This window comes from Solanum dulcamara, chromosome 3 (genome assembly GCF_947179165.1).
Source record: "Solanum dulcamara chromosome 3, daSolDulc1.2, whole genome shotgun sequence".
Lineage (NCBI taxonomy): Eukaryota > Viridiplantae > Streptophyta > Magnoliopsida > Solanales > Solanaceae > Solanum > Solanum dulcamara.
This window is the reverse complement of record NC_077239.1, coordinates 72398565-72413342: the sequence shown is the minus strand read 5'-3', so window position 1 is coordinate 72413342 and position 14778 is coordinate 72398565. Positions and strand designations below refer to the sequence as shown.

General features: G+C 34.6%; 1 protein-coding gene across 3 annotated transcripts; it reads right to left on the bottom strand.

The window, feature by feature from the left end:
- Positions 1 to 2184: 2184 nt before the first annotated feature.
- On the bottom strand, positions 2185 to 9627 carry LOC129882841 (transcription factor LRL1-like). Of its 3 annotated transcripts, none has more exons than XM_055957320.1 (9): positions 9454 to 9627; positions 8431 to 8754; positions 8200 to 8277; positions 7978 to 8097; positions 6239 to 6304; positions 5909 to 5974; positions 4087 to 4146; positions 3794 to 3974; positions 2185 to 2789 (listed from the first exon to the last, which is right to left on the bottom strand). In XM_055957320.1, the coding sequence occupies exons 2-8, from the start codon at positions 8728 to 8730 to the stop codon at positions 3810 to 3812; spliced, it is 855 nt and encodes a 284-aa protein (XP_055813295.1). In that variant the 5' UTR covers positions 8731 to 8754; positions 9454 to 9627; the 3' UTR covers positions 2185 to 2789; positions 3794 to 3809. The 3 variants fall into 3 exon arrangements, with proteins under 3 accessions (XP_055813295.1, XP_055813296.1, XP_055813294.1); XM_055957321.1 differs by having other exon boundaries at positions 2185 to 2781; XM_055957319.1 differs by lacking the exon at positions 2185 to 2789 and having other exon boundaries at positions 3609 to 3974.
- Positions 9628 to 14778: the final 5151 nt, after the last annotated feature.

Below are 14778 nucleotides of genomic sequence, written 5' to 3'. Positions count from 1 at the left end.
GAAGCATGTAATAAGTCTCGAGAAATGTACTCAATGAAATTGCAAAGATCATTATATGGTCTGAAATAATCAAGGTGTGTGTGGTATAATCACCTTAGTGAGTACTTAATAAATGAAGGCTGTATAAATGATCTCATTTATCCATGTATTTTTATTAAGAAAACGGAATCAAAGTTTGTTATACTTGCCGTTTATGTTGATGACATAAATCTCATTGGAACCCCTAAAGAGGTCCAAAAGACGATTGAATATCTAAAGAAAAAATTTAAGATAAAAGATCTTGGAAAGAAAAAACTTTGTCTGGGTCTGCAAATTGAACATTTAGCACATGGGATCTTTGTCCACCAATCTGCCTACACTAAGAAAATCTTAAAACGATTTTACATGGACAAAGCACATTCATTAAGTACTCCAATGGTTGTTCGATCACTTGAAGTGGAAAAAGATCTATTTCGACCTCCAGAAGAGGATGAAGAACTTTTCGATCCTGAAGTACCATATCTCAGTGCAATTGGTGCACTTATGTATCTTGCTAACGCAACCAGACTTGATATAACATTTTCTGTAAATTTGCTGGCAAGGTATAATTCATCCCCAACGCAAAGACATTGGAACAGTATCAAACATATCTTGCGATACCTAAAAGGTACCATTGATATGGATTTGTTTTATACTGACAAAGGTTGTGCAGACCTTATTTGTTATGCAGATGCAGGTTATTTATCATACCCACATAAAGCTCGATCTCAGACAGGCTATTTATTTATACACGGAAGAACTGTTATATCATGACGATCTACAAAGTAGTCTATTATTGTTATTTCTTCAAATCATGCTGAAATAATAGCAATTCATGAAGCAAGTAGAGAATGTGTGTGGTTAAGATCGATGATACAGTTCATTAAAGAAATATGCGGCCTGAAAAATGATGTCAAAGTATCCACAATTATATTCGAAGACAATGTCGCGTGCATAGCTCAATTGAAAGATGGCTTCATAAAAGGAGACAGAACGAAACATATTTCACCAAAATTATTCTTCACACATGATCTCCAGAAGAATGGTGATATTGATGTACAACAAGTTCGTTCAAGCGATAATCTTGCAGATTTATTCACAAAGGCATTACCAGCATCAACTTTTGAAAAGTTAAGATATAAGATTGGAATGCATCGTCTCCAAAATATCAAATAAAGTTTTTATCAGGGGGAGTAAAATACGCGTTGTACTCTTTTTCCCTTAACCAAGATTTTGTCCCACTGAATTTTCCTGGTAAGGTTTTTAATAAGGCGGCATTCAAGGCGTATTATCAGATGTGTGTACTCTTTTTCCTTCACTAGGCTTTTTTCCACTGGGTCTTTTTTTTCTAGTAAGGTTTTAACGAGGCACAACATCTATGGATGTTCAGAATAATTATGTATATTGTTTCTTGTAAAAAAAAAAAATTAATGAGGCACCTTACGCGTGGACATCCAAGGGGGGTGTTATGAAAGGTGGTATAGTGGATGTCCATTTATTGGACCCACTAGACAAGTTGTAGTAGATAAGTTGTCCACAACTTGTATTTTATTTTATCTATAAAAGAGCACATCTTAAATAAAAGATGATACATATACGTTTTCACTTCTCTACTCCTTCTTTCTCTTATTCTCTTTTCCTTCTTATTTTGCTAAGTTAGTTTATTTTATAACAAACTATTGAATATATACACTACTAAAATAAAGTTTCCTCTTCGCCAAAGAATCTCCTCACCGTTTTTATTTTTGTACTCTTTTGTTAGCCATGATGAATGACTGACACTTTAATCACCCATGATGTTGTAGATCTCTTCAACTTTCTAATAGGTATGCATTGGTTTCCTAGATCTTCTACACTTGTCATTGTATTCCTATAGTAGCTACGACGTACTAATACAATCTATATTTGTGATGTAGAAGAGGTTTAGCTCAGTCTAATTAGTACCTTTTAGGTCACATTTAATAATTATGTTCAAAAATATAATATGCTCCAAATATATACTAATTCTTGAAATTCGATCAAAAGTTTAAGCAACTTCAACTAACAATAGTATAAATATCACATTAATTTTAAGAATGATGCAAGTACAAAGTCGAAAAGTGTTACCAATTTTTGGGATGCAGTAAGCAAGAAAACTGTTAAAAGCGTCAAAACACTAATCAAAATGAAATAAAAAAATGATTTAACAGATGGTACATGTAATTTTAAATAGAACAAAATTTACAAAAATGGAAGGAATTACTTTCATGGAAGAATTGACAGAGAGTGGGGTGCCAGCTGACAGTTAAGAAGGCCTATATAAGGATCTCTTTTTTTTACTCTCAAAAGTGAACTAGTTTAACCCTCTGAATTACAAATGTTTTCTTTCGAGTTCTTGGACAAGCGTACATATTACTTCTAGGGAAAAATTAAGCATAGCATAACCAAACTCCAGAGGACAATCTTCTGTAATATCTCCGTATTTTTCACGAATGGCAAGAAAAGTTGGCTTCAAACTTTCATTAATCTTGTGTTTTCTTCTTCATTTGTGTACTTCTTCAAAAATAAACCGCTGCTTGTCAAATGAAATTGGCATCAATGCTGCTATTAGCTCGCTAATTATTTCTTAGATCAACATTTTTCTTTGTTCTCGTGTCACATTCTGATCGAGAACCAGTGCGCTGTTTTTTGGTACCAAGGGACTAACAATTGTCTCTTGAACGCCAGTATTAGGAGGACGACGACGACGACAAATTGATGATGCCACATGATCTTGAACACTAACTGCAAAGCTGGAAATGACCAAATTATTACAGATTAAAACAGAAAAAAGATGGAATTATCAATTTTCCATTAGAAAATTAACAAAATGAATGAGAATTTAAGCACATATTAGATTGACTATATCCTAGAATAATGCTACCAAAATAATTACTTTTTTAAGAAAACAATGAATTATATAAGAAAATTGTTGAAATTCATTCATTTTGCCTATTTACTAATGGAAAATTGATAACTCCATTTTTTGTTTTATTTTAACTAGTAATAATTTGGTCATTTACACCTTTGCACTTGTCCAAGATCATGTGGCATCATCTATTCGTCATCGCCGTCCTCCTCCTAATATTAGTCCCTTGGTACCAAAAAACCGCGCACTGATTCTCGATCAGAATGTAACATAAGAACAACGAAAAATGTTGATCTAAGTAATAATCAGGGAACTAATAGCTGCATTGATGCCAATTTCTTTCGACAAGTAGCAGTTGTTTTTGAAGAAGTAGACACAAATGAAGAAGAAAACACAAGGTTGGCGAAAATATTAATGAAGATGAATGAAAGTCTGAAGCCAACTTTTCTTGCCATCCGTACAAAATACGGAGACATTACAAAAGATTTTCCTACGGAGTCTGGCAATGCTATGCTTAATTCTGCCCTAGAAGAAATATGTATGCTTGTCCAAGAACTAGAAAGAAAACATTTGTAATTCAGAGGGTTAAACTTGTTCACTTTGGATGAGATAATGTCAAGGAGTACGATAGAGGTTTAAGTAATTCAATTGTGCCTTTTTAAGAAAATGTAAATATCTTTTATGTTTGATGACTAAGAATAGATAAAGCAGATAATGAGCACCTATTTGATAGTTTAAGTTGAAGCTAGAGTTAAGACAGAGACCAGAACTGTACAAAGATAAATCTTCTTGAACTTTGCTTAGACAAAATTATACTATATTTTTCTTGCCTAATTACCAGTTTCAGAATTCTCTGTCTTAAGTTTGCATGAGAAGTTATATGTAGACCTGTTTTTTTCAGTTTCTACTCATGATGATGCAGTCCGTCTGCCAGAGCCATAGGCATCACAAATAGGCCCTTGCTCTCCAGCAATTGGGTTGCCATTGAAGGATTCACTTCCAGCAACTTGCCCATTGTGTCTTCCAGAGGTTCAATCTGTTTTTCATCAAGAATATAATGCCCACACCCCTGCAAATCAGTCAGAACCTATTACATTCTCCGATAATTAGTTTTTGTATAAAAACAAGTCCAAAAGCTTGATTAGTAATGTGTTGTTATATTGGGTCATGAATGGTGGTACCTCAAGAAATACAAACGGGATAGAAGTAGGTTCACCACCCAATCTGCTCCTACTGAGATCCTGCACAACCAGGATTAAGTTCCCATAAGTCTTCAGCAGAATAAGTTAATTGCAGGATGCTGTTAAGACAAAATAATGTAAAACTTGATGCAAAGAAGACCATAATAAGGAAATACGAACTACATTGAATAAAGTTCTTGATGACCTGGAGGATGATACATGGTAAATAGCAATAGAAGTAAAAACAACAGCTATTCAACAGTGGTGCCTCAAGATATAATAGCACCATTATTAATTACCTAGAGGCACTGAAATAGGTCACCAAGTTAATCTATTTATCCAAATAATTGAACTACTGGGTTCAGGAATTATACTGAAACAGTAAGCAACTATAAACTCTGGAAAAAAAAAGGCATAATACATAAATATGCTCTTTAACTTGACCTCATTTCACATTCATACCCTCTAACTTTTGGTAGGCACAAGTAGGCACTTAAACTTGTATAAAATTGAACAAGTAGACACACGTGTCCTACGTGGCACAATACACGTAGGATGCCACGTAGGACACAAAATTTTCATGTAGGATGCCATGTAGGATGAATGTGCTTATTTGTTCAAGTTTTGGATAGTTAAAGTGCCTACTTGTGCACTAGTAAAGTTAGAGGTCATAGTTGTCAGCTGAAGCCAAGTTAAGGATCATATTTATGTATTATATCCAAAAAAACTGTCTAAACTTATAAATATACTAATACTAATTCAGAGAATGTAAAATTATACAAGAAACACATCTATATAGGCTTATACATTTATGAGCGACAACTATAGCATCCAATGAAAATCATTATGTTATGTTTGCTCAAGAAACAAAGCATTTTAAGAGCCTAATTTGTTCAAAGCTAAATGAGAAGGATGATGATGGTGGAGTTTTTCTATAGGATGCTTAGGAATCATCTGGCATAAGAAGAGGTTATCCACATTTTTCTGAAAGATAATTAGAATATGCACAATAGTTCTCGAAGGAAAGTTAAGGGCTAGCACTAGGTCTTCGGTTCCATATTTACTGGACAGGCACAGGATCTTTTTTTTTTTTGAGTAGTAATACCTAGATTGATGGTTACTAGACAAGGAAATCCAACTTATTTTCCGACGTTCCTCTTCAAATGAATAAATAAAAGAGCTAGACTGGCAATGCATCCAGTTTATTAGGTTAATTGGTGGTTGCTTCCTTGCTAAGCTTAAGTTTATCATTTCAAACAACAAAAGTTATCTGGAAGACATCATCACACTATAAAGGTCAGCAATAGTGGTCTTAATTAATTTTCTTTATAAAAAATTCAAGAGGTACTTAGGCTTCAAATTCTTATAGACAAAATTTTCGAGTAATATATAGAAGAGTGGCATAAGAATTACATGGTATGGCTATTTGGCTCTTAATTTGCAATTTTGCCTATGGCCGTTCAAGTCCTTGTCAGGTAGAAAGGCAATATAGATATCAAACACATGACAACTATTGTTGCATTAATAATGCTAAATAGTCTTTTTCTAAACTGTTTTTGTCTTTAGCCGAGGTCTATCGGAAACAGCCTCTCTACCTCACCTCTGAGGCAGAGATAAGGTCTGCATACATTCTACCCTCCCCAGTCCCCACTCTATGGAACTACACTGGGTATGTTGTTGTTAATAAGGCTAAATAACCAAATTAAAAATGTTCAGGCATTCAGATTATTGACCATTTAAAGAACAGAAAAGTTCTGTATACACGGTATATGCAGATAAGCTTGTTTTATGCCAAGGACACTATATAAGAACATTTATGTACCTTCATTTGGAACTGCAGATATTTGATATGATCAATAATTTCATCCATTTGAGATGCTTTTCCACCCTGCAAACCAAAATAAAACTACCATTTCACCCATTCTTTAGGAAGCAGAAAATTATAAAATGTATAGATAATATCAGTAACTAATTTTGTGTTCTCCTACCCCCCTTTTATTCTATCACTGAGAAATCCTTGGTGCCACCCCCCTCTGCCCTCCTACTTTTTGAATTCCACCTTCATGTACATAACTTTTACAACATATGCATATCCTGTATTTTGAATAGCTATGCAATATACACAAAGCCAAATGCCAATAGGATGTGTTACCTGTTTAGAGCATGGAAATAGTTCTCCCAATGCATCTATTCTTTCAGCAATTTTCATCCTGCGATGCTGAATCCAAAACCAGCTATAGTTAGGCATCAGCTAAATGATATTACCATGTGATGACTAAAGTTTAAGCTTCCAAAATTTATGACAATTTCATAAACACAGAGGGGAAGAAGAAAATTATCTTGCGGGCAAGAGTCTGAAGAATTATCAACCTTACTACTTAGGCAGTCATATTACATTCTGATCATATATTCTGCATGCTAAGAATATAAAGAACATACTAAAAAGAAAACACATTTGAACACTGATAATGCAGGGGAATTAATACCTCTCCTCCAGTACTGTTAATTAAGCGGACTTCCCTTCTGGTTTGAGAAATACCAAAGGACCTCTTCTCAACATTGATGTTTCATTACCAAGACCTTCCTTGCCATTAACATCCATTAGAAAAGACCGTTTAGCTGAGGTATACGCACAAGCATCTTCTTTACAATTTTACCGTCAACATAATGTAGGCAAAGATTTGGTTCACACCATTCTTCCAAATACCAAGTTCCTCATGAACCCTCCCCTCCCTAGCTGGGCCAGCTCTTCTCCCTCCGACACCCTCCTCTCCCCTATCCCAACCCAGCACCCTCATCACTGTGTTCCCCTCCCTTGTTATCCCCAACTCAATCTTAGCCCTTCCCCTTTTTACATATCCCATCCCGCAGTTCCTTCATTTTCCTAGTCCCACCATGCCTCCCTATCCCAATTCTACCACCCTTTACCCCAACCCTCTGTCACTCCCATTATTCTACCCTCCTTTCCTGAATCACCAATTGTACCCAACACGCCCAAACTCTATATTAAACCCCTGTCCACTCACTAGCATGGTCATCTCCATCAACCCACCCAAACATTGTTTCTTTCTTCTCAGTTACCTTTGAGAATAGTTTTACATTTACATACTCATAGCAGTTAACTCCATATGAACACGAATACATTCATGCGTATACTTATTGAATTAAACATAATTACTCTATAGTGATACACACATGTAGCATAGCAGGATGTTAGCTGTGAAATCGACAATGTTGGCTTACAGTGTTTATCAGGGGAGGTTGAATTAGTTCACCCAAAACATTAAGAAAATAAGGGAAGATCATAAGCAAAGAGAGAGTATCTAAACTTCCAAGTAAAGACTCCAAAGTACATAATGGGATGCAAAACTAATATTTTGACAAATCAATACTACATAAATAGAAGGGATAAAGCTCAACATTGAGTTACCCAGCCATATAAAGTAGTCACTGCTAATTACATTTACAACACATGATGACAAATATCTAGGTTTTACTATTGGAAAAGGCCTAATAAAATTTGCACTAACTATTACAAAAGAGAACACATCTTGTTAAAAAATTCTCAAAAACCTCATAATCATGATTATGTACAAATAACAATGATTTAAATGGTCGTTTACCCTAAATTGAAAAGAAAAGAACAAGTAATAACTGTACTAAACATCAAATGATGGTGGATAGGGCAGTCCCGTATATACAAGCTGCAAGAAGATAATCAATCCCCTTATGTTTGCAACTTTGCATACAGCAGGGGGCGGGTGAGGGGGGGTAATGAGTCAGTGCCACTCCACCCCCACCCTGCAATACTGCTTATGCATAAACAGATGGTCATAGAAGGAGTTGAGACTGGATACTACTTAAATGCATATATGAAGAGTTTAGTCTTACCCGATCAGATAATGCAGCTCTTGCTTTTCTAGAGCTTTTGGAAGGATACAATGACCCAGCAGCTGATGTTTCAGAGCAAGGTCCAGAAGCATGCCTGACATTTCCTCTTGGCTCCCATGTCTGTCGTCAATATATGCAAGGATTTTGGTCATGAAATAGTCACAACTCCTGTTTTCTTTTTCTAACTTTGAATTTCAGACATTGAAAGAATCTCCACATTACCAAGGCACCTCGTTGATGTTCTGAGCCAATTAAACGGTTGGGTGGCACTCCTTCATAATAAGGCCTCGAATCTCTTAACTGCAAAAACAGGAGTTAGAATTCCAACTCTTTACTATAGATGAATTTAAACAGTTACCACAGTGAAGCAAGGAATTTTTGGCTTGATCTCATATCTGGTAACCCACTTGACTGTCAATCTTATTGGCTAGGCTTGTATATAAAAGGTCATACCTCCTGAGAAATCATGTCAGCAGAGCCCTCGACTAGTCTGAAAGCAGAAGCTTCTGCCGAAGCATCTACTTGAACCTCAGAGACCACATTCTCTGCAAGATATTCTACATAATTATGTGGTGTTTGCTGGTCATGGATCCACTGAGGTGAAGGCACAGGAACATAATGGATCCCATCAATTCCAACTCCAGCCATGTATTGCTTGTTAAGTTCATGGCCCGCAAGATAATAAGAATCATTTGTATTTCCAAGAAATGCCCATTGTGTTTCTAGGGAATTTGGCTGATTCTGCTCTCCCATGATACAAGAAAACACACTGCTAAGCTGAAAGCAAAGCAGAGATTCTTAAATTGGAAAAAAGAAAACATAATCTTCAAGTCAAAATTGTATGTTAAAGAGGGCAATAAGATGTTAAATGATATTAGAAAGATACATACTACTTCAGCTAGTCTATACATTCATTTTCAAATGAAGAACCACATTTAAGAAAAACTTTAACTCTATCAGCAAGTATAAGGACTTTTGCATTTCCTTTTCCTCTATCAAATTTAAAGGAATGAGCAACAGAACAAATGCATAGCATTAAAATCTTAAGAACATAAATTAGTAATAAACTGACGTGATCATCGCAAAAACAACACAATAGCACTTGTATTGTTAAATCTTGTTTTCCCTCTTTTCTTTTGAATCCGGTCCTCCGGCAACTCAACTTAAACCCTTGGTCAAAAACTAAAACATTACAATTCCAAAGTTCATTTCTCAGTTCAAAATTCAAATGAAGGCTGCATATACAAAGTAAATGGCCTAAGAGACGTAGGAAACAAGTGCATTTCAGAATAGTTTCACATTACTTCTCTATGAACACTGACAATAACAACACCAAATGAATCAAAATGCATAAACTTAGATCGATCGACATGAGAAAAATCAAACAGAATGAGAAAATCGCCGCCAATGACTCGGAAACCACGATTATAAAAAAAATCACCAACTAATTAGCGAACAGAATGGAAAAAATTGTACCTGAATTTTATGTAAAAGAGGTGCTGAATGATGGAAAGATGAAGGAATATGTATGAGATGAAGAGGCAAACAAGGGATTCCACATTAGGGTTCTATTCCACTGGTAGCTGCTAGCATGCGCTCTATGTAATTGGCACCTACATATCCATGTAGCAAAGTATGGAAAATTTCCACATGATATGCTGTGTTTTCATTTTATTTATTTTTTCAAAATTTGTTTAAAAAGTAATGAAGCCTTTTTTTCTTTTCTTTGGTAAATAATCAACGAAAAATGGCCAAAATTATCCTGAACTTTGAAAAATAGTTTATTCATGCTCTTCGTTATACTTTAGGGCCAATTATACATTTACCGTTATACTTTGGGCCAAATATGTCCTTAAGTATAACGGAATGTCACGTGTCGGTCTCTCAGTGGCCAACTTATTTTCCCTCTTATTTTTTTATCCGGATCAAACAAATACAAATTCGACCCAATCAATTTAGTACCCGATCCATCAATAACATATCATATCCAAATAAATCTAAACCTAACCCTCTCTCTCTTCTCTCTCTAAAAAAATGCATACCACCTCTCTCTATCATCATCAACCTCCATTTCATCATCAAATATTGTACATATATGCATTTATCTGTTGTTGTTGTTATTCATAAGGTTCTTATTAGAAGAAGGTTCTTCATAAACTCCATAATCTTCGTTTATCTGCTACTGCTACTGTTGTATTTTTAGTTTTTTATTGGTTTGGACAGGCTGAAAATTGTGGGTTTTGGGAGTGGCAAGATAATTTTGTAGACAATGCTTTATTGGAAATAAGTGATTTGAAGGGTAAATTAGAAGTGGCTACGGTGAAGATGGACAATTTAAGAGAGTTGTTGAATGCGGTTAAGCTCAAAAAAGACAACTTGAAGAAAAAGGTGCATAACTTGGAGGCTATAAATAACTCTCAAGTGAACAAATCAAGGGATTTGGAAGAGAAGATGTTGAAGTTGAAGATGTTGTTTATGATTTCATTGGCCGTATTAGTTGGATTTTTTTTATCTCTAATTTGGGATGAATTATGCTTGGTCTAGTAATAGAAGTGAAGGCTTGTTTTGGTAGATGACGATGTTTAGGAGTAGAAGTGTTTGTTTAGGAGTTGAAGTCTTGGTATGTAAGCTAGTTTGTTGTTGTTATTGAATGTGTAAACTTGATAATTTAGTGTTGCTAATATTATGTGTAAATTTGCTTTTAGGGAGATTTTTGTGTCTATGATTCTCTAAAGCTATGATGTTTTGTTTTCAATACTTGAATGAAATGCCTGTAACTGTTCCTATAAATGATATTATATGGGAACAAAATGTATGTTTGCCTCCAATTATACATGCTTATTTCTCTACTTTTTTCTTTTTTCAATGATGAAAATTAATTGTAAGCACATGTTTGTATTAAACAAAAACTCAAACCCCTAATTTAACAATGAAAATACAGGCACTTGTTGGTATTAAGCAACACAGTTTTTGTATATTTTAACACAGTTTTTGCACATTTTAACACAGTTTCTACATATTTTAACACAATTTCTACACATTTTAACACAATTTCTGCACATTCTAACACAGTTTCTGCACATTTCGAACACATTTTCTGCACATTCTAACACATTTTCTGCACATTTTAACACAACATCTGCACATTTCAACACAGTTTTTGCACATTCTAATACAATTTTTGCACACTCTAACACAGTTTTTGCACATTCTAACACATTTTCTGCACATTTTAACACAAATCTGCACACTTTAACACAATTTCTGCATATTCTAACACAGTTTCTGCACATAACAACACAATTTCTGCAAATTTTAACACAGTTTCTGCACATAACCAACACAGTTTCTGAACATTTTAACACAGTTTTGCACATTTCAACTGCACAACTGCAGTTTTTGCACATTATAATTGCATATTTCAACTCAACAACACAACTAGATATTCATCAACATTTTAGTAAAACTAAACGTAATTCAATTCAACAAAACAACTGGACATTTCAAACAACATAAATATGCTAAAGAAATTGTCAACCACAACACAAAATAAGCCAATAGTTGTATGGATGCCACATTATAAACCCAAAAACTAATACACCCCAAGTCTTAAGCAGTAAATACATCACCATAATTCACAAAAAATAATAATATTTCATAAAGCTAAATCAATTGTTAGGACCCTTTCTTGGATTCAATTTTCCAATCCTCTCTTGAGATTTAGCCTCCAACTAGCTGGTAGTAACTGCATTATTCCATTGCCAAGTTAAGCTTGTTAATGAGACTAGAAGATTGGTTGCCTCACTAACACCATTGTGGTTACCTCTAAAGCTTATTGCCCTTCCACCTATTGGTTCTTGTGCTTTCTGTCTCATTTGAAGTCTTGTGGAAAATTCATAAATCACTATGGGCCTTAGAAAAGAATCTTCATCATCTTTCTCAATTAAAGGATATTCAAAGTAAGGAAATTGGGTGCTGGTACTAGGCATGGGCTGACTGTCTTAGGTTGGTTGGAGGACTGTTAAGTTAATTTTTTCTTCAACTTGAAAATTTTCATCTTTATCAACTAAGCCCCGAGTCTGACTCTTTTTGCCCCTAGCAGGATGCCTTTTCTTAGCTTGTTGCTAAGAAAACAGTTAATATATACTAATATTAGAAAACAGTTAATTATACTAATATTAGATACATAACAGTTAATAGATGTGTTAATTTACCTTGCCACAGCCCCTAACATTATGATTTGGCTCTCCACAGTTGCTGCAAGTCATCACTCTACCTTTCCTTGAAATCTTCCATTCACCTTGCCTCTTAAAGGCCTCATCTTTCCCTCTATCCCTCTTAATCCTGGGTTTGCCGGCAAGTTTGATCAAAGCTGGTGGTTTCATGGCCTAAAAAGGGTCAACATTCCAAAACTATACGCCCCTAGCTGATTGCAACTTGCGTTTGTATGCTAGCTTGAATGCCTCCTAGCTATGATACCAATATATCTCAAAAATAGGGTCAATTTTCTTGTGAATCATGGCCTTGATTGCATGTGGGCATGGAATTCCAGTAAGGTCCCATGTCCTTCAAGTACACCGCTTTTGCCTTAAATTGACCACATGTCTATCATGTCCTTCTGTTACCTCATATCCACTGTCTCCATTGCTATTGACCTTGCATATTTGGGTTATTTTCAAATATTCATTATACAACTTCATTGTATTAGGACTGACCAAACCATACCACTTACTCACAAACTCATCATTTTCTCTCAACCTATTCATCACCTTAATCCTTATGTCATCCAATATCCCAATGATGGGCTTATACTTTGCTTCAAGTATCCAAGAGTTGAATGACTCAGTAAAATTGTTGTCCACTCCTTGATTCTTACAGACTGTATCAAGATAAGCTCTACACCATGTTTCTGGAGGATACCTGCTAATTAAGTCCTTTGTAGCAGATTTATCCAACTGCTTCATCTGTTCAAGTTGGTCTCCAAACTCCTCAACATAGGAGGACCATGCACCCTACCATAGAAGCTTCTTCAACTCACCTTTTCTCCACCTTTTGCACCAATTTGCCTCAATGTGATTTACACAAAATCTCTGATGTGCTTCAGGCAGTATATTCTTTACTGCATCAAGTAGTCCCTACATATAAGAAACAAACAATGCTCAATATTTACACAGATTTAAAAAAATAGATTTAAAAATAGATTTAAAAAACATATAAAAACAAATTTTAAAAAATGGATTTTAAAAAAATATTTTAAAAAATAGATTTTAAAAAAATATTTTAAAAAATAGATTTTAAAAACAGATAAAAAAATAGATTTAAAAAACAAATAAAAAAACAGATTTAAAAACAGTGTAATTTACCTTTTGTATGTCTGATATGAAGGTTATTCCTTTGCCATTATGGAATTCAAATGAGTATTGCAACTGCTGTAAGAACCAGCTCCAAGTACTCTTGGTCTCTTTATCAACCATTGCACATGCTAGAGGGTAAAATTAATTCATATTGTCTTGACCAACAGCAACCAATACTTGGCCCTTGGCTTTTCCTATAAGGAATGTACCATCTAACCCAATAAATGATCTTAAACCTTCCTTAAAACCCATTTTCAATGCCTTGAAATAAATATACATTCTTAGAAATTTTCTCTTACCTTGAGCTAGTGCCTTCTTGGACAAATTAATGACAACATCACTTCCTGGATTTGATTCTCTCAATTCATTTGCATAGGCCTCCAGTTTTTTGTAATTATCTGTAAAACTACCTTCCAGAGTTTTCAGGACCTCTCTTTTGGCTCTTTTACGTTTTTCTTCACTTATATTTAAATCAAAAACTCTATGTAAGTCAGCCCTCATATCTTTTACTTTGTATTTTGGGTCATCTTGTAACTTTCTCTTGAAATATTGAGCTATGATACTAGAGTTGATCAGTGAGTTATCATACACTACACCATAATTATTATAAGGAATTAAAGTCTTAACAGTCACCCCAACAATAGTGTCATCATCAGATATGTGGCATATAAATGAGCATCCTACATCATCACATGAATATCTCACCCTATGCGTATCACTTTTTTCAACAACTAACTTTTTCTTGTTTGCCAGTGCATAAAGTCTACAGAAATTCCTTGCTTTTGGTATGTCCTTGAAGGTCATACCCTTGACTAACTCCCTAAAATCATTCAAATTTTCAGTGATAGCCCTTCTCTTGTGGTAGCAAGTCTCTCTAATTCCTCACTATCATATTCTGGACAATCAAATGCCATACCATTATCATCCTCAGTGTCACTACAATCTGTCCCAACTTCAGTAACAAAATTAGGTATTAAAGAAAGTGATTCATCATTTTGTAGAACATTTGGAACATGTACATCTGTCCCAACTTCATCAACAAAATTAAGTACTAAGAAAAATGATTCATCACTTTGTAGAATATTTGGAACATGCACAGTTATTTCACATTCATCAGCAGCAAAGAAATGAATGACATGGTATTCTTCAGAAATAAATGATAATAATTTCCTAATACCTTCATCACCTTTTAATTCAAAGTACTTTCCAGATGGTCCAGCAACACTTAATTGTTGGACACCTACAAATTCTAAATGAAAAGTGTACTCATTTACAATGTCAATATAAGATAAGAGATCAGGATCATACTCTCTCCAATAGTGAACCCATTTCTTTTCATACAATACATGTGGTTCTCGAATTCAGTCACCATCATGATGGAAGAATAAGTTGACTTTTATCATCTTAATAAGCTGGAATTAATTAATAAGTAAAAGTTAATGTAAAT

Excerpts from the sequence above, each read along its gene's own strand:
- LOC129882841 (XM_055957320.1), bottom strand. The coding sequence starts at position 8,730 with ATGGGAGAGCAGAATCAGCCAAATTCCCTAGAAACACAATGGGCATTT. Across the intron at positions 8,278-8,430 it reads CTGACATGATTTCTCAGGAG|TTAAGAGATTCGAGGCCTTA; the intron begins GTATGACCTTTT and ends CTGTTTTTGCAG. Across the intron at positions 8,098-8,199 it reads AACATCAACGAGGTGCCTTG|ACATGGGAGCCAAGAGGAAA; the intron begins GTAATGTGGAGA and ends TATTGACGACAG.